This window comes from Hemiscyllium ocellatum, chromosome 20, assembly GCF_020745735.1.
Source record: "Hemiscyllium ocellatum isolate sHemOce1 chromosome 20, sHemOce1.pat.X.cur, whole genome shotgun sequence".
NCBI classification, from domain to species: Eukaryota; Metazoa; Chordata; class Chondrichthyes; order Orectolobiformes; family Hemiscylliidae; genus Hemiscyllium; species Hemiscyllium ocellatum.
The window spans coordinates 41303717-41331544 of NC_083420.1; the positions used below are offsets into that span (position 1 = coordinate 41303717).

General features: G+C 42.0%; 1 protein-coding gene across 2 annotated transcripts in view; it reads left to right on the plus strand.

Annotated features, from left to right (window-relative positions):
- Positions 1 to 26775, plus strand: part of ints1 (integrator complex subunit 1) — a 124195-nt gene extending 97420 nt beyond the window's left edge. For both annotated transcript variants that reach the window (XM_060840789.1, XM_060840790.1), the window contains exons 39-48: positions 5027 to 5159; positions 6752 to 6885; positions 7600 to 7792; positions 9368 to 9495; positions 11315 to 11427; positions 13529 to 13642; positions 16642 to 16712; positions 23147 to 23238; positions 24285 to 24394; positions 25163 to 26775. In XM_060840789.1, coding sequence (XP_060696772.1) covers positions 5027 to 5159; positions 6752 to 6885; positions 7600 to 7792; positions 9368 to 9495; positions 11315 to 11427; positions 13529 to 13642; positions 16642 to 16712; positions 23147 to 23238; positions 24285 to 24394; positions 25163 to 25278 — 1204 coding nt within the window. In that variant the 3' untranslated portion in view covers positions 25279 to 26775. The remainder of the gene's footprint in view (positions 1 to 5026; positions 5160 to 6751; positions 6886 to 7599; positions 7793 to 9367; positions 9496 to 11314; positions 11428 to 13528; positions 13643 to 16641; positions 16713 to 23146; positions 23239 to 24284; positions 24395 to 25162) is intronic.
- Positions 26776 to 27828: the final 1053 nt, after the last annotated feature.

The following is a 27828-nucleotide window of genomic DNA, read 5'->3' on the forward strand; positions in this document are numbered from 1 at the left end:
AAAGCCATTTGGCCCCTTAATTTGTTCCACCATTTAATAAAGAAAGGAAGAGAGTTCCAAACACTCTTGACCCTCTGTGAAAAGAATTCTGCCTTCAGTGCATGATCTCTTATTTTTCCAACAGTGGCCCCTAGTTCAAGATTCTCCCATAAGAAATAGGAGCAGGAGTAGGACACTTGTCCCCTCAAACTGGTCCTGTCATTATATAAGATTATTGTTGACCTGCCCCAGGCCTTAACTTCTCTTTTGTGCAAACTCATCACAGTACTCAACTCCTCGATATTTCAGTGATCCTCCACAGCTCTCTGAGTCAAGAATTCCAAACATTCACTTCCCTCTGAGAGAGGAAATTCTGCCACATCTCATTTTGAAATGAATATCCCCTTATTCTGGGACTGTATCCCCTGGTTCGAGAATCCCCAGTAGTGGAAACATCATTTCACCAACTACCATGTGAGCCCCTCAGTATCTTACATGTTTCAATAAGATCACCCCTCGTTCTTCCAAACACTAATTAATAAATTAGGAGAAAGTGAGGACCGCCAATGCAGATTAGAGTCTAGACTAAGGTACTGGAAAAGCACAGCAGGTCAGGCAGCATCTGAGGAGCAGGTGAATCGATGTTTCGGGCAAGAGCCCTTCATTTGATGAAAGGCTTTTGCCTGATGCATCGATTCTCCTACTCCCCAAATGCTACCTGACCTGCTGTGTTTTCCCAGCACCCTACTCTCGACTAATGAATGAATACCTAATTTATTTATCCATTCTTGATGGGTCAATCCATTCATTCCAGGAATCAGCCTAGTGAATCTCTTTTGAACTTCCTCCAATGCTGATATATCCTTTCTTAAATACAGGTGCCAGAAATGTACACAATACTTGAGGTGCAGCTTCACCAACATCTTGTAGAGTTGTAGAAAGACTCAGTTGAGGACTTCCTGCCACAATGGTTGACAGAACCCTTAGCCATGTCTGACATTTTTCTGGCACTTGTGCTCTGACCCGTGCTCTTCGCTCCCACAAAACGGGGGTGGGATCCCCCTCAACCTCCCTTTTCATTCCACTAGTATCTGCATCCAAAGGATCATTAGCTGTCAATTCTACCACCTGCAAAAGCATCTACAGTTCTGCTCTGGGACCCTTCAGCCTTTAGGACTCAGTAGTGAATTCAATAATTTTAGAACCTGAACACACCACTGATGTCCTTTACCTACCTTCCACGCCCCAGGTCTATTCAGCACAGCCAACCCAGTTTCACCCACTTATGGTCCCCATCGTCAGCTTTCCTTTCACCCCGGCAGACTATCATCAATCCCTTTGTCTACCTAATTCCCACAGTCACTTTCGCTCTCACTCTTGCTCTGTCGCTCCCGCTCCCAATCTGTATGTTCCATCTCTGCCATATTCCTTCACACATCCCCCTGACCTTTTCCTAGCTACTATCAATTCTGAAGGGTCACTGGACTAGAAATGTTAACTCTACTTTTTCTCCACAGATACTGCCAGGCCTGCTGGGTTTCTCCAGCAATTTCTGGTTTTATTTCAGATTTCAGTTCCTTGTTTTATCCCTTATAGTACTCGTAGTTTGTTAACTAACAAAATGGGGCATAGGTTTAAGGCGAGAGAGGAAAGATTTAAAGGAGACCCGAGGAGCAACCTTTTAATGTAAAGGGTTGTGCCCGTATAGAATGAGCTGCCAGAGCAAGCGGTACAATTATAACATTTAAAAGGCATCTGGATGGGGATATAAATAGGAAGTATATAGAGGGATATGGGCCAAATGTTGGCAAATGGGATTGATTGACTTAGGATATCTGGTTAGCATGGAAGAATTGGACCGAAGGGTCTGCATCCATGCTGTGGAGCTCTATGACAACATGATCCACTTATGCTAATTCTCTGCTTCTTATTAGCCAGCCAGTCATTTATCCATGTTGAGACTGTGGTGCTGGAAAAGCACAGCAGGTCAGGCAGCATCCGAGGAGCAGGAGAATTGACATTTCAGGCATAAGCCCTTCATCAGGAATGAGGCTTGTGGGTGGGGGCTGAGAGATAAATGGGAGGGGGTGGGGTTGGGGGTGGAGGTCGCTGGGAAAGCGATAGGGGGGTGAAGGTGAGGGAGAAGGTGATAGGTCAGAGGGGGCAGGGATGGATGGGTCAGGAGGGCGGTGCTGAGTTGCAGAGTTGGGACTGGGATAATGTGGGGGGGGAGGGGATGTTGTTGAAATCCATATTTATCCCGTGTGGTTGCAGGGTTCCAAGGCAGAATTTGAGGCGTTCCTCCTCCTGGCTTTGGGTGGTAATGGTTTGGTAGTGGAGGCGGCCCAAGACCTGCATGTCCTTGACTGAGTGGGAGAGGGAGTTGAAGTGTTCAGCCACGGGGCGGTGGGGTTGGTGGGTGCAGGTATCCCAGAGATGTTCTCTGAAATGATCTACAAGAAGGTGTCCTGTCTCCCCTATGTAGAGGAGGCCACACTGGGTGTGATGGATGCAGTAGTCACCTATCCATGATAATATGTTATACTATGAGCTTGTATTTCTTGCAATAACCTTTGGTATGGCACAGTATCAAATGTCTTCTGGAAATCTAAGTACCATCCTCCAGCTCCCCTTTGACCATAGTACAAGCTACTTCCTCAAATAACTCCCAATAGATTGGTTAAACATGATTTCAGTTCAAAAAACTATGCTGACTTTGGCTGATTATACTGGACGTATCCAAGTGCACTGCTATAACTTCTTTCATAATTGCTTCCTTTTCCTTATGACTTGGAGGTTAAGCTAACTAGCTTATAGTTTTCATCCTCCTTGTCTTTACACCCGCTTTGGAATTAATTCACTCACTTCCTATAAGACTAGTGTATACTTTGTTAACTCTTCACGTGTTAAATAGTGAACAGAAGGGCTTAAATTCGGGAAGTATAATAAATAAAACAACAAACTGTTCTGAAGGAAGATCACTGGACTTGAAACATTAACTCTGCTTTCTCTCCATAGATGCTGCCAGATCTGCTGAGTTTCTCCAGCAATTTCCGATTAAATTTGGGAAGATATGGTAAATCAGTGAGTAAAAGTAAACGTAAGATTGCTGTAGTCCTTCCAGACCATATTGCTGCTCTTCTATTAGAGGGAGAGAGACTACTGTGGATGGTTTAACCTGAGGGTCATCATACCTCAGGCTAGGGGAGAGGATGAGACCTTCATGGTAACCTCAGCTGGTGTAGGATTTGAATCCACATGGTTGGTGTCACTCTGCATTGCAAACTAGCTGTCTAGACCCCTAATTAATGAGTAGAAACAAGGAAAGGGGGAAGTAATTAATATCGGAAATGACGGAAAAATATAAATCTAATTGCAAATCAATCAACAAGATTTGATGTTAAAGAAAGAAAAACTCCATCTGAATACATATAGCATTTGGGACAAAACAGATGAACTCAATGCACAAATAGATAACCACAATCTGATACCTGGCTCCAGGGTGATATGTATCGGGACCTAAATGTTGAAGAGTACAAGACATTTGGAAAGGGTAGGAAGCTAGGAAAAGATTTATTCATGATTGTTCACTCTTACCCAAATATTGGCTTCCTGAACTTGGGTCACAGCGCCAGAGACCTGGGTTCAATTCCCACCTCGGGCAATTGTCTGTGTGGAGTTTGCACATTCTCCCCGTGTCGCGTGGGTTTCCTCCGGGTGCTCCAGTTTCTTCCCACAGTCCAAAGATGTGCAGGTTAGGTGAATTGGCCATGCTAAATTGCCCGTAGTGTTAGGTGAAGGGGTAAACATAGGGGAATGGGTTTGGGTGGGTTCCGCTTCGGCAGATCGGTGTGGACTTGTTGGGCCGAAGGGCCTGTTTCCACACTAAGTAATCTAATCTAATCTATTTATTTTAAAATCCTGTCTACTTCACAAGAATAACAGCTTGGTTAGAGTCCGTGCCACAGGTCCCCTTTGCCCAGTACTAATGTCCCATGAACTGGAAAGCATCTCTTCCACACAAGTCTTTGAAAAACATATCCATTCTCTAATCTGATTTCCTTTATGCTAATTTGCAAGTGGTTCAGATAGTGATCCAGAGATTATGACCATTGATGTTCTGCTTCTTAATTATGTGGTCACTCTTTGCATGCACTGCCCAAACAATGGGACATCCTAGTATTACCTAGTTCCTATTCAGTGTCCACGTTTAGCAAGGGTGGCTTGAGAGCAAACCGTGACAAACTTGGCTCATTTCAAAATCTCTAAATCCTGAAACTTTAAAATGAAAGTCCAAAGTATTACCCTTTACATCTAATTCTTTGGTGAAACTCTTGATCATCTATACTAATATTTCCTTTAAACAAAATCAAAGAGCTGCAAATGATGAAAATCTAAAGCAAAAACGGAAATTACTGGAAAAACTCAGCTGGTCTGGCGGCATCTTTGGAGAGAAAGCAGAGTTACCGATTCTGGTTCAATGAACGAGAGATGATGACCTTGTGGTTTCATCGCTGGACTGTTAGTCCAGAAGCTCAGCTAATATTCTGGACACCTGCCATGGCAGCTGATGGAATTTGAATTCAATAAAAAAAAGTCTGCAAGTAAGAATCAAATGATGGCAATGAAGCCATTGCTGATTATCAGGAAAAAAACCTAGCTGGTCTACTAATGGAATGAAATCTGCCATCCTAATCTGGCCTGGCCTACATGTGAGTACACACCCAAAACAATGTGGTTGACTCTCACTTGCTCTCTGTGCTGTTAGGAATGGGCAATAAATGTTGGCTAGCCAAAGAATCCAAGAATAAGAAGATATTTTCATCCAAATGAATGGGATGCATTCTTTAGATTTGTATTCCAAGTATTTACTTTCCCAGCTGAAGTAACATGGTGTGTCTCTGGGACTCTGGAATTCCCAGTGCAAAATGAGATGGTTCGTTTCTATTGTTTCTGTGGCTAACGTAGATTGAAAATGCTGTCTGTTCATGTCCAGGATTCTTCTGCATATACAGTTGCTGAACTGTATTGTTCTGTCTTTTTACAGCAGTGTGATGGGCAAGCGTTGTCAGAATCTGCTTCTTCAAATATACTTCCAAGTTCCGGAGGTTATCCGCCATGTCAGTCTGCCAGAGTCTGTGCTTACCAGCGATGGCACCACTGAAGGAAGTACCTGCAAGGTATGAATGTCTTCAGCAACACGGTCCTCCTCAGGCACTACGCAGCGTCAGTGTCACTGTGGCGAGGGTTTCATCGAATCATACAAAACAGGAGACCACTGAGTCAAGGTTGCCTGTCTCAGTTCTGAAAGAGCTGTCCAAGTAGTTCAGCCTCATTTCTTTCTCCTTAGTCCTGCAAAGATTTCAGCGTCAGATATACAGAGGAACCTCAATTATCTGAATATCAGTTACCGAATTTTGGATTATCTGAAGAAGATCTCGAGGTCCCAATAGAAACATTACCTCAAAGATGTGTTTCCAACACTGATCGCACCTTTTGTTTACAATGAATAAAAATGAACTCGGCTTACTGAAATGCTGCCGAGCCCAGGCACCATCTCCAAATGATTGACCGCCCACCCTCTCTCTCTCTTCTCCCACACTTTCCCTGGTGTTCTACACAGGGGTGTACCCTAAACCTCCCTTCCCCAAATAATCGTTCCAACATTGTCCTGTACAGGGCAAAGGTTGAACTTGTCAAAAAGTTGAGTGTGTGTCCAGTCTGGCTGCTGTGGTGTGGGGGGTGGTGGCAGGGGAGCCGTGGCAGGGCGGCTAGGACAGTGGCGGGGGTGAGGATGGGGGGAGCGGGGCAGCCTGGCCAGATAGTGTTGGGCGGCAGATGGGGACTTGCACGCGGTGTGCTGCTGCTTAGTCTCCTGGACAGGGAGTGGACTTAGCAAAGTGCTTGCTGTGTCAATCCCATTGAACTGATGGTGATGGGGGAGGGGGTGGTGGAAGTGGGAGGCTTCAGCAATGCTGCACGTCCCTGACGCACAAGTGTGTCTCTGCTCAGAAACAATCCCTGAGACAGAGAGAGGGAGCAAAGCAGGCAGAGCGAGGAGAAAGGAAACTTCAGAAAACTCCGAGCCCAAGAGGCGAGGCTTTGAATAAATTAACCGAATAATCAGTTATCCGAATGAAATACTGCCCACCCACTCATTCGGATAATCGAGGTTCCTCTGTACTTAGTTTCCTTTTAATTGTTGAAACTGTTGCCATCACTCGTTCAATTTAAGTCAGATCTGAACTGGTCTGAGCATTTTTCAGATATCCATAAGCTACTGCTCTTTAAAGAGTGTATAATTTTGAAAAATTACTAGAGGGAGCGCTTTGTATGGAGTAAGTCCATCATTAACAAGTTTTGTAAGAAATGCTCATTTACTGTCGAGCACTGTGATAACAGCATGTTAATGCAACTGTTGCAAATTATTGAATGTAATGCTCTGCATAACATACTGCCTTCTTAACAGTGTGTGAGCATCATATTGCATCTTATATTATCTTTATATAACAGGATTATCTTCAGGTTAAACTGATTTTTAATAACACTTAGCAGCCAAATTCAGGTGTTGTAACAGACCTGAATCTATTATATCTGCTATCGTGACAGACAACAGCAGTGCTTAACTGTCCTAGGTTCAAATATAGCTTCCTGCTGTTCAGCTGGTTGCTGCTGACTGATGCCCTGACCATGAGGACCCTGGGGTTGGTTTCTGGATATCGAAGGCGTTCTGCATGAGCAGCTTTTACGAGCATGTTTCTTTCTTTCCAAGCTGGACGCACTCGTCCATCGGTTGCTGACGCTGCTCGCGGACACCAATGACTCGAAAACATCGGAGAATCGTATGGCTGATGCCAACATGGCCTGCAGAAAGTTGGCAGTGGCACATCCGGTTTTATTGCTTCGGTATTAATATTTCACTTTTAAAGGATCCTTTTTATTATAATGATTAAAGAACTCAATTTTGTTTTGCCAAAATATCTAATGCGTGGGTAACTTGCTCTTGATCTGTTTCACCTCTAAACTCTGACTGTCACTCTCTCAACATTTCTTGTCTATACTCAGCATCAATGCAATCATTCCTTCTCTGAGCTACCTCTGTAACAATAGACTAGGTAGGCGAACAAATGTACCTTGGTTAATGACAGATCTATTGTGCTCTTAGTCTTCTGCTACTGGTGCTTTATTTCTGTCCCTCAAATCAACCACACAATTCCAAACAAGATCCATATACATTGATCATGGTGCTGCTGTAGCATCTACCTCTGTTAGACTCCCACTAGCTAGGATTTCATTATCAAAACAGATTGCAATTTGGCCTAGCTGGGATAAATGAAGAGACATAATAACAAAGCCAAACATTTCCAGTTTGTTGCATTGACTGGGATCTTTAGATTTTTGATGGGTAAAGGTTTTAAGGGATATGGAGTAATGGTGAGTATATGGGATTGAGGCACAGATCAGTCATGATCTAATTAAATGGTGGAAGGGCCTCTGGGCTGAATAGTCTACTCTTGTTCCAATGCATTTAACTTTTAGCTGATTTGCATGTACTAAAACCTTACCCATGAGTGTTTGTGCTGAGCAATCTTTTGGTATTTGTTTTGTTTTACTTTTCAGACACTTGCCTATGATTGCTGCCCTATTACATGGACGAGTTCATTTGAATTTTCAGGAGTTTCGACAGCAGAACCATTTGATCTTCTTCCTGCATGTTCTGGGGATCCTGGAATTGTTGCAGCCGTATTTATTTCAGAGTGAACACCAGGGGGCGATGCAGGACTGCCTTCTCTCCTTCATATTACTCCTGCAGGTCAGTGAAAACCCAGCTGGAATATAAGAAGTCCATTCAGAGGCCATTCCATCAAAGTCATTTTGTTGCACCGTTCATTAAGATTAATCAGTATCTTAACTCCATCTGTGTGCCTTGATTCTGTGATTCTTAAAAGCCTTGCCTAATCAAAGTCTTCCAGTCTCCAGTTTTAAATTTTAAATTGACTTTACAGCTTCAGCTTTGAGTTGTATTTATCCACCATCTTTTGTGTGTACAAGTGCCTCCTGACATCACTCCTGAACTGCCTCACTCTAATTTAAAGTAATGCCTCCTCCTTCTGGATTCAATGCCTCCCAAAAATAAATACTTTCCTTTCTAAATTTCAGTTATTGTAAGCCTTCACTTAGAACACTCTTAATCTTGAAACTTTGAGGAAATAACTTCAATAACTGAACCTCTGGGAGGTGGAATGAGCCCAACAGCAAACAAGACACCTCATACTACGACAATTATATGCATTACAACAATGATATGCATTTATATAGCACCTATCATATAGTATAATGCTCTGTGCTGCTTTGCATAAAACTCTGAGAGTCTTAACGGAATACATGTGGAGAGGAAAGTCTTAATGGAAAGTCTAGAATAAGGAGTCGCTGTTTGCTAATTTAAAACAGATGACAGGAAATTGTTTTATCTTAGGAAAATTATGGGTCTTTGGAACTCTCTTCCTATAAAGGCATTGGAGGCAGAGTCTGTGAATATTTTTAAGGCAGAGTTGGATAGACTCTTGGAAATTGAGGTGAAAGGTTATCGGGGTAGACAGTAAAGTGAATCTGAGGTTACAGTCAGATCAGCCATGCTAATATTAAATGGTAGAACAAGCCCGAGGACTGAATGGCCTCTCTTCCTTGTTCGTATGTTCACTGGGCATTGTTATCAGACAAGACTCGTCACCAAGTCACTGAGAGAGATACGAGAAACTCCTGAAAATTCAAAGTAAATTTAAAGAAAAGTGCTTTATGTTTAATCCTGAGTTCTTTCCATTTCAAAATATATACACATCTAAACTTTGAAAGTTGTACAACAAAAGTGTATTTGCTCTAGAAATAAAGCTGAACAATCTTACCTTGAGGGCTTCATCAATGGTGCATCCAATTTATCCAATCAGTAACTTAGCAGTACATACCCTGAGGACCATAAATTCAGTCTCAGGATTGCCCTAAGTTAGCAGACTTGAGTCAGCACAGTGTTATAGTATGTGCTGCAACAGACCTTTGCACTCCGGTTTAGGGAGAAGAGATCAGAACAGGATTTTTGGTCACTATTTGGGCAATTCCTGACAAAATGTATGGGTGGCTGCTGAAGAAGGAATCTAGCTAGGCTGCAATAATAAGCAGTTGACTATGACTGAAGTCATAGATAACCACAGTTTAGATCTGAATACCTAACAATGCCAGAAAGTGGCTGACAGCTGTGGAATTAAATATGTAATTGGAGGGCGACGTGCATTGCACGGTGGTGGGGGGTGGGTGGGTGTGGAGAATATGTATCATGGCTGAGAATCAAAACACTGACTATCTTTGGATAATTTTGAATACTTTTTTCTTCCAGAATTACGGGAAGTACTCCAGATTCATTGCTTCTTTCATCAATAAATGCGTGCATTTTATTCACAAGTTTATAACCTACAATGCAGCAGCAGCAGTCCCATTCCTTCAGAAACATTCAGATGTGCTCCAGTGAGTATTTTGTTTGTTTATTAAAAATTGAGTAATAGGACGGAGGGATTAAGAAAGAACGCACCATTTAGTGAGACCTTTTTGTTTTTATTCATTCATGGGCTGGGCCAACATTTATTGCCAGACCCCTGTTACCCATTATAAGATGGTGTGAGCTGCCACCTTGAAGCACTGTGGTCCATGTGCTATAAATGGACCCAAAATACTTTTAGGGAGGGAATTCCAGATGTTTGATCCAGTGACTGTGAAGGTTCAGGGATATATTTCCAACTCTGGTTGGTGAGTGGCTTGGAAGGGATCTTGGAGGTAATACCCTTGTCCTTCTAGATGGTAGTGGTAGTGGGAAAGGAAGGTTGTAATCTAAAGTACCTCTCCTCTCCTGAGCCCCTTCCAAAACGTTGTGTGTGTGAATGGTCAAGTGGGTTGTATTTCAACTTCTCCACAATTTCCGGATGACCCATTCCCAAATTGGATACCCAGCATGATTGTGAAATCACGTCTCTTTTTCACTCCCATCTCAACGTATGTAAACGTGGAATGTAATGTTCGAGCCTGGATTCCATCACTTGTCATAGCCACATGTTTGACTTTGGATCAGAGCAGGGAAGAGGCAGCTGTTTGCTTGGTGCTTGAGTAGGGAATGATGGTGGCAACAGCAGAAAAGATGGTTCGCCGGGCTCAGCCAAGTGGGATGGGGATGGCACTCCAGATTTGGCCATTTAAACAGGAAGAAGATTGAATTGGGACCCTTAGCAGCTTAGCATGGCCTTGAGACCTAGCCAAGAACTTCTGAGGCTAAACCTTCTGGAGGTTCCTGGGAGTGGAATGGTGATAGTCCTCCAGAACTAAGTTAGCCACCTGAAAACAATTGGGTGATGAGTTGGGGATTACGACCCCTTCATTCACTATACTGCTGAGTGATTGAGCCAGTATCGATTGGACAGGCCTTTGTTCAGGATGCTGTCCCTGATTAGAAATGATTGGAGAGATTGAAATAAAATTTCTGAATTTCCTTTAGTAAACCTTTTAAGAAAAATCAAATTCTTGCAAAGGCTGTATCCAATGATAAAGGTTGTCTTTGTTTCACACCTAGTGGGAATGCATTGAAAGAAGAGGTTCACAATAGGGATAGCTGAATTTGGGACAGAATGTTTTGAGTAGCTGATTGTGATTCCTAACTGTGATGCGATGGCGCGTGTTTGTATGTTGAGCGATAACTAGATCTAGCTGGCAATAATACTTGCGTGACCAAATTTTTATCCACAATCATTGAGCATGCAAGTTAAGTAAGACACCAGGGACTGAGTCTCTGATGGCACAGTCCCCTCATCTATAGAGAGAGTAAATGATCACTCAGATTTAGTCAGAAATTGGCTTTTTTTTTAAAAGACATGTTATGGTGCTCTTGTAAAGGATGGCTTTCATTTCAATAGTGTCTTTCAAATGTCGCAACACGCTACAAGAAATTCACAAGATTCTTTGCCAAGGCAGTGACTTGTCCCTTCATTTACCTGATGTTGATGCAAAACAAGTCCATGACTATGATTTCCCATCAATCTGCTGTGCCTTGCACAATTATGTGTCAAACACTGATCGGCCTTTGTTTAGCAATGATCAGTTTGGAGCTGCCTTGGGTCAGTTGTACTTAGTCGTCAGTGGGTATCCTGGAGCAGACTAGAAATTGTCTTTTAAAAATAAGAGTCTTTGGAGGATATCTGTCTCCCCTCTCCAACCTGTCCCATTCCCGAAACCCCACCCGACCAACTAAGACACAAAATCTTCTTCAAAGTCAAGCATTTTGTTTTTGACATTGGTACAGTTACCTTTCACGGGAATATCCAGAGATGGCTCTACTGAAGTCCCTGCTGGCTGGATTAACGCTCCCAACCCGGAGTGGACTCATTGAAGAGAATGCAGACGATGAGGACGGGGGTGAGTTCTGGACTTCTGGTTAATTAAAATAATAGAAATAAATAGAAATATTGAGCTGTTTGCAGTGGTGAGAGAGTTGACAGTGGGTGATGGAATGGAGTATTTTGTACTTGCTAAGGAATCGTCTCCGTTACAAAGTCCAGCTCTATCATGTGAAATACTTCATGCATTCTGTCATTACAAGTATCCTTCCAAAACACTTGTAATCTAGGACAATAAGACAAAACAAAAGAAGAAAGACTTGCACTTATAAAACCATTTTGTGACCTTGGCCTTCCTCGAAATGTTTTACACGTATTGAAGTGTAATCACCGTTGAAAAGTTGAAAAAACGCCAGGCTCCCATAAACAGTCTGCACGCTTGTTTTTTTTTTAGTAGTGATGTAGTTAAGACTAATAATTGTCCATGGCTCTGAGGAGAATTTCCCTCACCTTCTTTGAAGTACTGGCTTAGGAACTTTTAAACTTGTTTGTGAAGCCTCGGTTTAACATCTCATGCTCTGGATGAGACCTTTGGCAGTGTCACAGGCCCTCAGTACTACATTGGAGTGTCAGTTTTAGTTTTAAAACTTTTGTAGTAGAATTTGACCCCCAACCATCTGCCTGTAGAACTAAGAGTGCTATTCACGGAGTCAGCACTGATGGATTGAAATTGCTGAAACTCACTGCAAAACTGTAAAGTCGGCCTGCTTTTGTGCCCAGTGAGTTACTTTGAATGGCAGCAAGTGTCAGGCAGTTTCTTTCCTTTTTCTTTCTCTTTCGAACCCTGGAAATGTTTGAGCTGAAAATGTGTTGCTGGTTAAAGCACAGCAGGTCAGGTAGCATCCAAGGAACAGGAAATTCGACGTTTCGGGCCAGAGCCCTTCATCAGGAATCGTGGTGAAGGGCTCTGGCCCGAAACGTCGAATTTCCTGTTCCTTGGATGCTGCCTGACCTGCTGTGCTTTAACCAGCAACACATTTTCAGCTGTGATCTCCAGCATCTGCAGACCTCACTTTTTACTGGGAATGTTTGAGCATTGTTTTTAGCATGGAAGCCAGCTGCTGTCTGTAAACGATATCCACAACACCGTGTTCAAGGTTTAAAGTAAACCAAAGAGCTTCGCTGCTGAAAGTCTGAAACAAAAAGAGAAATTGCTGGAGAAATTCAGCAAAACTGGCAGTAAGAACGCTTTCTCCCCACAGATGTTGCCAGAGTTTCTCCAGCAATTTGATTTTTTTGTCCAAGCATTACTTCATAAGTGGAATCAGGTGAGCAGAAGGGAATTATTGCAGGAGATTACAGGCACAAGCCATGTCAGGACGGTCTGTGATGAATTGTGTAGCAGAGGCTTTCACCCCAGACTAAGGAGCTTATGTTTGATACCTCTCTAGTTTCTAATATTTTTAAAAGAAGTTTTTTAAGTTTTGAAAATAAATTTTTCTCTTTCTCCCCCCCCCCCCCCACTTCTCCATCTCTCTCTCTCTCTCTCTCTCCCATCTCTCTCTCTCTCTCTCCCATCTCTCTCTCGCTCTCCACCTCTCCATCTCCCTCTCTCTCTCCCCCATCTCCCTCACTCTCTCTCTTCCTCTCCATCTCCCTCTCTCCCATCTCTTTCTCCCTCTCCTCCCGTCCCTCTCCCCCCCCGTCCCTCTCCCCCCCCGTCCCTCTCCACCCCCGTCCCTCTCCACCCCCGTCCCTCTCCACCCCCGTCCCTCTCCCCCCGTCCCTGTCCCCCCCCGCCCCTCTTCCCCCCCATCCCTCTCCCTCTCCCCCCCGTCCCTCTTGCCCTCCCCCCCGTCCCTCTCGCCCTCCCCCCCGTCCCTCTCGCGCTCCCCCGTCCCTCTCGCCCTCCCCCCTGCCCCTCTCGCCCTCCCCCCGTCCCTCTCGCCCTCCCCCCGTCCCTCTCGCCCTCTCCCCCATCTCTCGCTCTCTCTCTACCCCTTCCCCATCTCTCTCTCTCTCCCTCCCCATCTCTCTCTGTCTCTCCACCCCACTCCCTAATCTGTCTCTCCCGATCTCTCTCTCACTTGCACCTCCCCCCTGCGCCCCTTTCTGTCCTGTCTCTCCCTCTGTCTCTCTCTCTCTCTCTCTCTCTCTCTCTCTCTCACACACACATACAGAGGAAGAAGCAGCTGGCTCCCTCCCACTAGTCAGTTTTTCTGCTACAACGCCGATAACCTCAGCTGAAGTGGCACCGTATCTTCAAAAGATTGCAAGGGGCCGTGCCCTGGAAGGTAAGGCCTCCAGCATAACCTGTAGGTTCAAACAGACATTGGATAAATTGACTCTGTGAGGGAGAAAGGAAAGTGTATGTGATGATAAGGTAGATCCAACTAGCAATACCTGACATCCCCTTAATATTTTTAAAAAATTGCATTTTTGTAGCAACTTCCACAATGCAGTACTTTGAAATGCAGTCAGCAGTGTAATGCATGAATTTAATGTAAAACAAGAACATTTCTATAGAATGAATGGAACCTGCATACAGGTTTCTTTGGGTGAGGGATTATTTCATGCAGCACTGCTTCTAGAGCGGAAATAATGTTATCCTGATGCCAAACAGCTCTACCACACACTACGTTACCACAGTAGCAAAATGCTCATAGAATCATAGAGATCAACAGTATATTAAAAAAAGCCTTCAGTCCGTGGAGCCTGCAATTGTCAGAAACAGCTCCCCAATTACTCTAATCCCATTTTTCAGCATTTGGCCCATTATCTTGTATGCCAAATTGTCTGTCACAAGTGCACATCTAAATACTACTAAAAAGTTACGAAGGGTTCTGCCTCTACTATCTTTAGCGGCAGTGAGTTCCGAATTCTCACCATCTTTTGCGTGAAAAGACTTTCCTCACAACCCCTCAAAACCTCTTGCCCCTTACCTTCAATGCAAGCCCCCAGCCATTAATTCCTTCTTTAAGGGGAAAAGATCTTTCCTGTCTACCCCATCAATACATCGTGTGATTTTGCACATCTCAATCATGTCCCACTTCACTCTCCTCTGCTCCAAAGTAAATAACTCCAGTCTGACCAATTTCTATTTATAACTGAAATTCTTCAGCCCAAGGGAACATCCTGGTACTTCCTCAGCATTGTCTCCAGTGCAATCTGTAATGTGGATTCCAGAACTGCATACAATATTCTAACTGTGGCCTAACCAACTTTTTATGCAGTTCCTGCATCACCTCCCTGCTCTTCAACTTTATTCAGATAGAATAGGAACTCCTTTCCCCAGAATCTTGCCACAGGCCTCTTGCTTACTACTTGAGTAAAGTTGTCACTGTATTACTGTAATCTTGAGATGAGAGTTCACATTCCAACATGTCAGCTGTGAAATTTAAAGTCAGTCAGTTAATTAAATAAATCTGGAGTGAAAAAGTGTTATCATAATTGTGACCATATAGCTACAGGCTCGTTGTACAAATCCATCTGTTTCACTCATGTCCTTCACGGAAGGGCATCTGCAGTTCCTGACCCAGTCTCAACTTGGTGTGAACTCAGAACCACACCAGTGTAGTTGATGCTGAACTGTCTTCTGGAATGGCCGAGCAAGTCACCATGTTGTATCAGATTGTGATGACATAATGCAATGATTTATGAAATGGTTCAGTACCACATTCTAAAGTGCTGTTAAAGATGACCTGTAAAAAAACTGGCCTTGCAACTTCCCAATCCCGCGAATGAATGAGTAACAAAACTGTGTAGACCAATCAGCTGGCATGGCCCCAGGCTTCCAAAATTGGCAGTATACATCTGCAGCATGGTGAGGCTGGTAGCAATATATTTTCAACGGCCAGGTGCTGTAATCACTGATCTTGGGTGCTTGAAAGCAGGAACTCAGAGAGGGAAGCTTGGTGTGGGTATGGGGTGGTGGAAAATGAAAGCAGTCAATAGTCACACCATTATACTGGATAGCAAACTGAGGATGAGTTAGAATTGTGAAGTAGCAAAAGACAGAAAGATGCCGTCCTTCCCAATATGCTGAGTGGCATTGAATCCTGCAGGCCTTGTCAGAGCCAACTGCAGGATGGAAGGCTCAGGAAGTGGAGGTGACTTTGTGCCTCTGTTTCTGATTTTCTTTTTATTATGTGCTACATTGTCCTGCATGAACGTCGTTGATTGTTTACTGCTGTTTTTGGCTGTTGTATTTGCCATAATTGAGTAGCAGGATGTTTATGGAAGAAACATGAGGGAGGGATGGGTGGTCTCAGGTAGATGTTGAAGCATCAAATGGAGTATTCTGGATGTTGGGTGTGATTCCTGAGTGCCAGGGCCTATGTTCGGTGTGTGATGTTGATTTGCTGCATTGAGTAACGTGTTCAAGCTGTGGAGATGCATGCGCAGATGATGAATGTCTTTATGGCATAGCTGTGAGGACTCTGAGTCTAGACTTGGAGAACTAACCTCCCTGGCTATATGCTCCAATGTCTTGCATATGATCATGAAATGGCAATGTTGCAGCGAGGAGACCAGGGCTGGAGACCCAGCAGTTTGCTGTGCAATCATGCAAAGTTAAAACAGAAAATTGGTTAACCAACATCAAAAGAGAAACGAATAAAATGAAAAATAATGTAGGGACCCCTGATTCCTAGCCCAGAAATCGAGCTGATTGAATGCAGCACTTTGGCCGCAGTGAATCAGCAAAAATGGAAAATGTTGGAAAAACTCAGCAGGTCTGGCAGCATCTTTGGAGAGAAGTCGAGTTAATGTTTCAGGTCCAGTGACCCCCCTCACCCCCTCCAGAACAGAGCAGCAAATTGAGTTGGATGCAGTTTACACTTGGTCTTTGTCTTGCTTTTATTCACCTACTCTCCTCCTTCTACTCAACTGTATAGATCTGACTGTGTGTCTTTGGGTCTGATTTAAGTGAGAGACCAACACTTTCTGTCTCCTGCTTAAAATCAGAGTCAGACTGATTGTAAATATCGCTGCACTTTGTCCTACATTCTCCTGTGCAACAACTTGCATTTATATTGTGACATTGTTATAGAAAAACATTATAAAATTCATTTCAAGACCACAATCAAAATTTAACACACAACTACTGAAAGGTAGGTCACCAAAAGCTTGAAAAAAAAATTGGTTTTTAGGAGTACTTTAAAGAGGAAGAGACCCAAAAGGATTTGAGAATTAGGCTGTGACTTTTTAAATTGTGACATTGCCATACCAGGAGCCCAGGTAGATCGGCGAACATTATGAATGGCACCTAATACGTCTATGTTTGCCTGCTCAGATATTCTGGAAGTCCTGAATGATATTGATGAGATGTCAAAGCGTCGAGTGGAGGTCCTCTTCTTCTTTGCTGTAAGTAGAAAATAAACTAATTGTCTCTCAAAGCAAACAAGATTCAACCACCATTTGCCTGCAGCATTTAATTAGCTCTAGAACTGTATAATGCCCTGTACTCTGCTAACAAGTAGAGCTGACTGATTTTGATTGCAGCTAATAATGTCTCTAGCTGTGAATTGTCAGTGAACAGCCTTTGAGGGAAAGCTGTTGTAAATATTGAAGCGTCTGATCTATTTGCATTGGCAGCAATGGTGTGATGTAAACGATGCGGTGTTATTGCCTTTTGAGGAGCTGGGTCCTATTCCCTTACCTTTTCTCTGCATCTCATTCTCTCCCTCTCTCTCACTGTGATGTCTTAAGCTCCGTGCCACAACAGTTCGCAGATCTTAGTTACAAAAGCAGTGTCATTTTCCACTTTCTCTGGTCATAACCTGCCTGAACACTGCACCCAACCCAGTAGAGACCACAAATACTTCTATCTGTACCCTGTGAATACTAACCATTGAAAGCTTGGGTAGCAGTTTTTGTGCCTCAGAACACAGACTCTCAGGATTCATTGGAACCTGTATAACTCTGGCCTGCAGTAGATGTTAGTGCATGTCGTAACTCACCTAGCAAGGATGCCGATTTTGGGTGGGATGCTCAATTTACTGCCGTATCAGTTGTGCACTGTATTGAATTCAGTGGAGAGTAAAATCTGGCAGGCTTTAAATGAATGTCTGACACTAAACCTGCAGATAACCACCTGATAAAGGAGCAGTGCTTCAAAAGCTAGTGCTTCCAGTTAAACTTGTTGGACTATAACCTGGTGTTGTGTAATATTTAACTTTGTACACCCCAGTCCAACACCGGCATCTCTAATTCATGCTCCCATTCTGTCCTTTTGAGCTATATCTTTAGGATTAAACTAAAAAAGGGAGAGAACATTTTAAGTGAAGGTAATTTATAAATCTAAAAAGAAAAGTCAAGGTGACAGGGCAGAATGGCTTTTAAAATAAACTGAGTGTTTTAGAAAGAAACAAGTTGAATATTAATGGTCCATAATTAGGCACGGTTAAATCATGAAAAAAGGTTAAAAGTTCAAATTAAAGGTATTTTAATAGAATATATGAAGCATTTGTAATAAGCTATATTAATTACTAGCTTAAATAGAGATAAATCTATTTGATTTAATAGCCATTACAAAAATATGATTGCATGGTAACAACTACGGGCAGCACGATGGCAGTGGTTAGCACTGCTGCCTCACAGCACCAGGGACTCGGGTTCAATTCCTGCCTCGAGCGACTGTCTGTATGGAGTTTGCACATTCTCTGGGTGCTTCGGTTTCCTCCCACAATCCAAAGATGGGCAGGTTAGATGAATTGACCATGCTAAATTGCTCATAGTGTTAGGTGTAGGGGAATGGGTCTGGGTGGGTTGGTCTTTGGAGGGTCATAGTGGACTTGTTGGGCCAAAGGGCCTGTTTCCACACTAGGGAATCTAAAGTTGGGGACAATATACATATTCCAAAGTACTTGGCATTTCGAATAGGAAAAGACATGCTAAGTGGGAGTGTGGTAGCTATGACAGTGAAGGATGACATGAGGACAATGGTGAGGAATGTTCTTGGTTTGGGAGATAAGGAAGTATCATCAGTTTGATGGAGAAAATAAATAACAAGGATAAGAAATGATTTTGGGAGTAGTTAACTGGTAACACTGATGAACAGAAAGTTATTCGAGCAATAAGAGACATTATAGCAAAGGCATTGCAATAATTGTGGGACAATCTTCATATAGAATGGGCAAATCGGATTGTCAAAAGGAGTTAAAAGAATGAGTTCATGAAGTGGATTTGAAGCAGTTTGCTGGAAAAACAAGAAGTGGAACTAAGTAGCAAAGAGACTAATTTAGATTTTTTTTTGTTTGATTGGACAGGGTTAATTGGTAATCGCATAGTGAGGGATAATCTGGGAAAGGGCAATCATAATATGATGGAATTTCATATTGAATTAAAAACAAGAAATTGAACCTAAGTAAAACAAATTAAATAGATATAATGACAGGTTGGCCAAAGCAAATTGGGAAATTAGATTAGATTAGATTAGATTAGATTACTTACAGTGTGGAAACAGGCCCTTCGGCCCAACAAGCCCACACCGACCCGCCAAAGTGCAACCCACCCATTCCCCTACATTTACCCCAATACCTAACACTATGGACAATTCAGCATGGGCAATTCACCTAACTTGCACATCTTCGGACTGTGGGAGGAAACCGGAGCACCCGGAGGAAATCCATGCAGACACGGGGAGAATGTGCAAACTCCACACAGTCAAAGGGCATGATTGAGTAAGCAGTGACAAAAATTTAAAGAAACATTTCATGGTTCTCAGCAATTCTACATTCCATTGAGTAATAAAATCTCCGTGAGAGAAGAGATCAATCTATTGCTAACTAAAAAAGTTAAGGATAGTATTCGATTATAAGAAGAGGCTTATAATATTGACAAGAACGATAGTCAGCCTGAGGATTCAGTGGTTATAGATAGCAGCAAAGGCTGGACAAAAAAAATCAATAAAGAGGGAGAAAAACAGAATGAGAGTAAAGTAACCCGAGATGTAAGGACAGATTTGAGATCTATTACACATATGTAAATAGGAAGGGGGTAGTGAAGGTAAGTGTTGCCTTTTAGAGAATTAATAGGAGAAATCAATAATGGGAATAAGTAAATGAAAGGCTTGTTATAAATATTTTGTGTCTGTCTTCACATTAAAAGATATTTAATAAAGAAACAAATAGTGAGGAACTTAAAGTAATCAATATAAGAAAAGAACAAGTGCTACAAATCAGACTGAAAATCTACACATTCCTAGGACTTGACTGCTTGGATTGGGAGTAGTTTAGAATTCAACAAAGGTAAATTAATAAGTAGAAAGTAAAAAGCATGTGAATATACTAGCAAGAGACATAAAAGTAGGTTATAAGTGTTTCTACTTGTGAATGGGAAAGAGTTAGCAAAAATAAACATGACCCATTCGAGACAGAGTGCTGAAATTATAACCGGGAATATGGGAATGACAAAGACATTAAGGAGTACTTTGCATCTGTCTACACAAAAATGCTAAAGAAATTAGTATAAATAAATGGCACTGAAGAAATGAATGGTAAGTAGCAAACCTGATGACAAGTATCTCAGGTAGCTGCAGAGATAGTGAATGCATTGGTTTGATGTTTCAGAAGTCCTTAGATTCTAGAACAATTCCTGCAGATTGGAGTAAAATAGATATAAGCTTGCTGCTTAAGAAAGAAGGAAGAGAGAAGGTGGGAGCTAGAGTACAGTTAGTTTAAATTCAATAGTAGGCAAAATGCAAGAATCTGTGCATTTGGATGTGATCAGGGTGGTCGGAAGAGGGAAGTATGATGAAGTAGAGTCAGCTGCAATTCATGAATTGGAAATCACATTTAATAAATCTGTTTTTTTGAGGATTTATTCCAAAGAGAAAGGCGAACCATTGTACATAGCATATTGGACTTTCATAGAAACATTCGATAAGATGACACACGAGGAACCAGAGTTTACGTGAATTCTATTTGTCCATTCCAAGCATAGAGCCTGGTTAAGAGTGTACCGGTTTAAATCAACAGGAATGTGAATATTCTTAGAATCCTCTGACAATCCCCACCACCACCTCAAGTTTCCCTGGCCCCTACTCCGGCTGCTTAGTTCTGCTGAAGTCAGAAATAACACTGGATAGAGGAGAGAAGAACAAAGAAAATTACCGTACAGGAACAGGCCAAATGGTCCTCTAAGCCTGTGCTGATCCAGATTCTCTATCGAAACTAAAGGATGTTCAGGATCAACTGGAGAGGAGGGTTGGTTTGTGGGCCTAGGGGTACCTGATGCTGCAATTAAAACTACATCAAATAGAAAATTATTAAAACCACTTGCCAGTCATTGAACTAAGGACAGACTTCAAATGGCATGTCATCAGTTTGCAATGCCAAAAGCATAGTTTTTCATGGTGAGGCCTCTCCAGCCTTCTTTGTTGGACTTGAGCAGGAGCCGAACATAAGATCTAGGAGTAGGAGTAGGCAATTCAGCCACTCGAATCTGCTCCATTATTTAATATGATCATGGCCGATCTCATCTTGGCCTTAACCTCACTTTCCTGCCTGCTCTCCATAATCTTTTAATCCATTACTAATTACAAATCTGTCTATCTCCTCCTTAAATTTATTCAGTGTCCCTACAACACAGCTCTCTGGTGTAGTGAATTCTACACAGGCACGACCCTTTGAGAGAAATAAGTCCTCCCCATCACTGTTTTAAATTTGCCAATCCTTAGCCTAAAACTGTGAACTCCTCGTTTAAACTCCCCCACAAGGGGAAACACCCCTTCTACATCTATTTTATCAATCCCTTTAACTCCTCAATTACATCTCCTCTTAATCTTCTAAACTCCACCAAGCATAAGCCTAAACTGCTCAACCTCTCTTCATAAGATAAGTTTTTCATCTCAGGAATTAGTCTAGTGAACCTTCTCTGAACTGACTTTGATGAGATCACGTCCATACTGCAGGTAGATTATATATTTTCATGCTGTCAACAGAAAATGCCTCTGCTGCACCACTCCCTGTAAGGCCTGACCCTGTATATTGGCGTGGACTAAGGATAGTTAATGGACAGAAAACAGAGTAGGAATAAATGGGACTTTTTTGGAGTGACCTGATGTAACTAAAAAGGTACCAAAAAGATCAGCGCTTTCATTTTGTCTATTTACAATCTACATCAACAACCTGGATGGAGTAAAGTGCAATGTTTCAGGCTTGCTGATGATATGTTAGTTATAAGAAGGATGCAAAATCCCTAGAGTGTCAAAATACTTTACATTTTCTAAGGGCTACTCTTGACACTTTCTGAAGGGCTATTTTTCAATATTGGGATTCTGTTTTAGTTTTCAGTGTCTCCTTTATTGTTTTCACTAACTCTTTTATTAGGTGTCATGTGGCAACATCACTTTCTGTGGTTTATGATGATGTAAGGGAAAATTGGGCTCCGATTGAAGAATTAGTAGGATTGATCAATACCCTCGGTCATTACCGCACCTTTAAACATAAAGCCACAACACACAGGAAGACATTAATTTCCTAGACATCACAGAGCTTAAATATAATGGGCATAACTTGAGCAGAAAGTGCTGCTTTTTTTAAACGAAACTGGTGCACTCTTCTCAGCACAAGAAACCCTCATATTAAATGTGTTTGGATGGACTGGCGGACAGCTAAGCAGTTGTGGGTTTGTTGCTAACACAAGCAATTCACAGTATGTGAGATACTTTGAAATGTGATACGTAAAAATGCAAATCTTTATGAAATAAAACTACTCAATATTAAATTGTCCATTCGACAGTGTTCGTTATAATAGCATCCACTGATTTTTTTTTCCCCATAGAGATCTCCTGAACTTCTGCACCCTCAAGCTAGAGATTCCAGTGACTTTATTTTCTCAGTTATCTGAACATTTCAGTTAAAAGATTTAAAACTATTCTCTCCACTTAATTAACCCATGTTCTTCTTGCATCCATTGCCTGACTTTAGCATCCTCTCTGTCCCCCTACTTTTGCAGCCCCTTTGTTCCCCACCCCTGTGCAGCCCCTCTATTCCCATTTCAGCCCCTCTTTTCCTCCCTTGCCACCCTTCTGTTTACCCCCAGCTCTATTCACCCCCCCCCATGTTTGCAGTGTCTCCCCCATATCACCCCTCTTGTTCATTAAGTGATATAGCGGATATCGTATGGGGGTTACTTTGACAGAAACACCTCAATATGTTTTAATTTGTGGAAAAAGTGTTAAGGTAAAAGGAATTGGGTAGCTTTATAAGAGAAGTACAAAGTTAGCATGGTGGTACATGAAGTAATTAGAAAGGTAAATACTGGTCTTTGTTGCAAGGAGGCTGGAATAGTAGAGCAAAGAAATCTTGCGGCATGTTATAGGACTTTAGTGAGACCATACCTAATGCAGTATGTACAGTTTCACCCTCTTGAGAGAGGGTGTTATGAGGTTCACTAAATTAATTCCTGGGCTCTTTTATGAAGAGAGATTAAGCTAAGTAGGATTATACTCTGGAGTTTAGAACAATGAGAAGTGATCTCGTCAAAACTTCTAAGATTCTGAGACGGTTTATCAGATTAGATGCTGAGTGGTTATTTACTCCCATCCACAGAGTCTAAAACCAGGGTCAAGCTTTGTTACGGTCTCTGTACCTACTGTGACCAATAGAACAGGAGGAGCGTATTAACGCCTTCCCTGACTTGAACTTTTACTTGTTAGTGGACAGGAATTCACTTCAGACTGGAACCCTAAATTATAGTCATCTTCTAGACAATGAGGATCAATGCCTTGAGTATGGCCATGTTCACACAGTAGGAGGCTGTTGCTGAACTGAAAGCTTTCTTGTTTTTCACAGAATGATCTACAACGGTTGATGAGCTCCCCAGAAGAACTGTCCCGAAATGCAGCGTTTGTCTTGGCTATGCGGAGTATACAGAGCAATCCACGGTAAAGGAGGGGAGTAGAATAACCAAGCGATTATGCAGCATTTACCATGATGCTGAAACACACACTGCAGCCAGTAGATAACTTTTTGAAGTATAGTTCATTATATTTTAGGAAACACGGCATTCTGTTTATTACAGAACAAGCTCCCTCAAACGGCAATGAAATAATGACAAGATAAATGTTTTCTAAATGAGGTCTTCAGGTGGATGAAATATTTGAACTATTTTCCAGGACACCAAAGAAACTCCCTTGCTTACGGAGAATCTGAGGTTAAATTACAAAAAGAGGTTACAGAACTATGGTTGTAGTCTCTGGGTATTTTGATCAATGCTTTTCAAGTGTTTAGGGTATAGGATAGACAGAGGAACATTTATTCAGCTGGTTGGGGATTTATGAACTAAGATATAGTCTAAAAACTTAGAGCTAGATCTGTCAGAGAAATTATTAATAAAAAATTGTGTTAGAAACTTGGAGCTGTCTTCCATAAGCACCATGGTGCGTTTATTAATTTTAAAGCTGATATCCTCAAGTTTCTGTTAATCAAAGGGATATAGTCCATTGGGTGAGGTTACAAATTAGCCATGATGCCACTGAATGGCAAAACCAGTTTGAGAAATTAAATGGACTCTTCCTTGATTATATTCCTACTCTAAAATTAAGCTGCAGGATCTTTTAATGTCCACCTGAGAGGACAAACAGGATTTTTCTTTAACCTCATATCAAAAGCAAGGGTAGTAATATTTTAAGGGTGCCCTCTTTCCAGGCACCATCTTGGACAGGCCAAGATATACTTAAAGAGCAGCATTGCTCTTGTGTTCTCCCGGTGTGGCTGTTCAAATGTTATCAGAGACGCCAACTGTTGCTGTAATGATGGGTAGTTTCTGTACCAGAACCTTGTAATATACAAACGTTTGTATGTCCCTTTGCAGCCTCCAAACAGTGCCACAGTGTATTTACAGTTTGCTCTGCTATGAGACTGTTCCTCTTCTCAAAATAAGCACTTACCTCTGACTGCGCAGTTCAGTGTGTTTGGTTTCCTTTTCCAGTACTGCTGCCGATTTTCTTCCAACCTTCATGTACTGTCTTGGCTGTGGAAATTACGATGTGGTGCAGACAGCCCTGAAGCACCTTCCAGAATATGCGCTGCTCTGCCAAGGTAAAATTACCGAGTCTCGAAACCCAATCTTGAATTGTGTTTATCGTGCAAAGAAATCTTTAAATTTAGTCTTTTAATTTTAAACCACCTCCAATGCTTCCCAAAAGCACCAATTCTTCACATCCCTTTCTCATGAGCTATGGTGCCGTGGATACAATGAGCCCACTTCTTGTTCCCCTCACCCAACACCACCACCACTGCACATTTTGGTCACATTGCCTTTGTATGTCTGACAAGGGGGTTTTGCAGCCATGTACGTAGAAACAAACACAGAAAATGCTGGACAAACGCAAGGGGCATGACAGCATCTATGGAGAGATGTTCGGGAAAAGAAAACAAGTTATACCGGACTTGAAATGTGAACTCTTTTCTCTCTCCATAGATGCTGTTAGGCCTACTGAGTTTCTCCAGCATTTTGTGTTTGTTTCAGATTTACAGCATCCCCAGTCTTTTGCTTTTATTCCCATAGAAACGCACCACATTTTTAGTGGCAACTGCTAATCCTTGGGGTATTGAATTTAACTAAAGCATGTGTTATGCCCCAAACGAAAATAGAGTAATTGCACAGACTGGGGATCTTCCAAGACTCTGTTAAAGTGTAATCTGCTCACAACTATATTTACCTGTCAAACTGTTGGAACATTTTCCGTGCATGCAGATATTATTTTGACGCTATTATCGATCTGTTTATTTGCTTTGATTTGGCTGTTGAGGTCCTGTCTATCGTTTGTGCCAGTTGTTCATTCTTGTACAATGTTCTCTTCACAGAACATGCGGGAGTCCTCTTACACAAAGCCTTTCTGGTGGGGATGTACAGCCAGCTCGACACAAGCCCACAGATTGCAGAGGCCATGAAAGTTCTGCACATGGAAGCCACAACTTAATGATTGAACAGTATAAGTGAACTGTGCACATGGATGCGAGATTAAATACAATTGAAGGCGTTGGAGAGGAAATACTTTCAGCACAAAGTCATTGCAGGCATCTTTATACATTCCACAAGGAATCATCAGGAAACTATGAATCCATCCAGGATGCTTCTGCTCAGGAGGACTTTTCACTGGAGCCCCAGTACAAATTCCACCAAAGCTACTGGGAATCGATAGCTAAAACATTGCATTTTCTCATATGAGTTGAAGTGCAATGATTGTTATCAGCCCTTTGCAATATTTCTGAAAGGCACAAAATCAAGTTGATTTCTCTCTGTTTCTCTCACTTTTTTTCCTCTTTTTTCCTTTTTCTTTCTTGCTATCTCTGTCTCTGGATATGCATAATAAGTTGCTCACTAATTAAATTCCATTCTCATTTCCCTCTTTTCCCCCTCTCTTTCGGTTTTCCTCTTCTGTACTATTTTCTCATTTGGTTGAGGGCTTGGTGGGAGCGTACTTCAATGTCTCACTTCAGTCAAGGTGTGTGGGCTCGTTTATGATGCAGAGTGATGCCCACAGCATGGGGCTCGACTCCTGCACTGGCTGAGGTTACTGTGAAGGTCTTGCCTTCCCAACCTCTTCCCCTCGCCCGAGGGATGATGGCCCTCAGGTCAAACTCACCACCAGTTGTCTCTCTCTAATGAGAGCGGCCCTATGGTCCTCTGGGATTATGGTGATGTTACCTTTACCAAGTTGAGATGTCCACACATTATACATCAAGAAAAGCAGTAATGTTAGTGTACATCTCTTCCAAGCTAGCAGCTTTGCCAATTTATCTTTGTAGCACAAACCTGGGTTCTACCTTTTCAACCTACTACAGAGTAGGGGGCACAGCTGGCAGAATTGCTTAACATGACTTTAGCATCTGTGGTGATGTGCAATTATGACCCTTCCTAATTATAACGATCAACATCACTAGTATTTTTTTAGCTAGGACATTACAGACAGATTTAAAATTGATAAACTGCCAATTGATATCTTCAAATAAAATTCTGCTGCCACAAGTCAGCAGACACAACTGTGTTGCAGAGAGGCACCTTAGAAGGACATTACTATTGATTGAAAAGGTCTTGTGAATGTGTGAAGTTGTGAAGCACAAGGAAAAGGAGCATTCACTCTACTTAAAATACCAGCAACATGAGACTAACAAAGAAAAGTATCTTGGCTCCTTAACATCTGTTAAAACATGAAACTTTTGTCAGAATTTTTTTTAATAAAAATTGATGTTTGACAATAAAGCGACATGAGTTATTTTTATTTACTACTAGAGGGCAGACTAAGCAGGCAAACTTCACAGTGTTGGCAGAAGTCTGACCATTCACCAACATAAGCAGAAAGGGAAACCACTTGGGGGGAGAAGTGGTAACAGAATGTAATATCTAAAACTAGAATTGATGTAATTAAGTCTTCTTGGTATTTTCACTGCAGCTGATTCTACTTTCTTATATTATAAAGGACAATGCCTAAGAAATAATTTAAACTTTTTCAAGAATAAGCTCTGAAGTTTGGAATTTTTCATTTTGTGACTAATAGACATCTATATTTGTGTGTCGTTTCTGTGTATGTTTATATAATACACAGGTACTTGAACACTGCTGTTGAGGCATAATTGACTCACTCCTTGGGTTATGCTTCAGTAATTAGCAGATTGTATTATCTTAATATCCAAACAATCAAAATGATCTGTCAGTAAACAGAAGGGACTTTGCTTCCAACGTTGATGAACATACAAATTAGTAGCATTCAGCCTTTTGACCCTTTGAGTCTGTCCCACAACTCAATAGGATTGTGGCTGACGTTTGTGTTTCAAATTCCATGCAGCATCTACTCTCAATAACCTTGTTTTCCATTGCCTCAACAATATACCCAGCTTCATGGATGGCAAGGTGGCTCAGTGGTTAGCACTGCTGACTCACAGCACCAGGGACCCATGTTCGATTCCAGCCTTGGATGACTGTGTGGAGTTTGCACATCTTCCCTGTGTTTGCGTGGGTTTCCTCTGGGTGCCCATAGTGTTAGGTGCATTAGTCAGTGGGTCTGGGTGAGTTACTCTTCGGAGGGTCGGTGTGGACTTGTTGGGCTGAAGGGCCTGTTCCGCACTGTAGGGAATCTAATCTAATCTAATCTTCACTTTAAAAACATTCAGTGAACCTGCCTCTAAGGCAGTGAGTTCCAAAATCTCTCAACCATCTGAGAGAAAGCAATTCTGATCCCTGTCCTAAAAAGGTCATCCTAAATTTGAAACCGTGCATATCTAATTCCAGGCTTCCTCATTAAGGGAAGTGCCATTGCCACATCCACCTTGTCAAGACCATTTGGGATCATATACACTTAATTTAAGTCACCCCTAAATTCCAGTGCAAACAAGCCCAGAGTGCCTGGCTTTTTCCACATAAGGCAACCAGCACATTCCAAATATTCATCTACTTTATCTCAACTGTCTACAAAATAGTTACATCCTTAATAAACATTTGAAAAACAAATTGCTGCAGAGACACCAAGTCT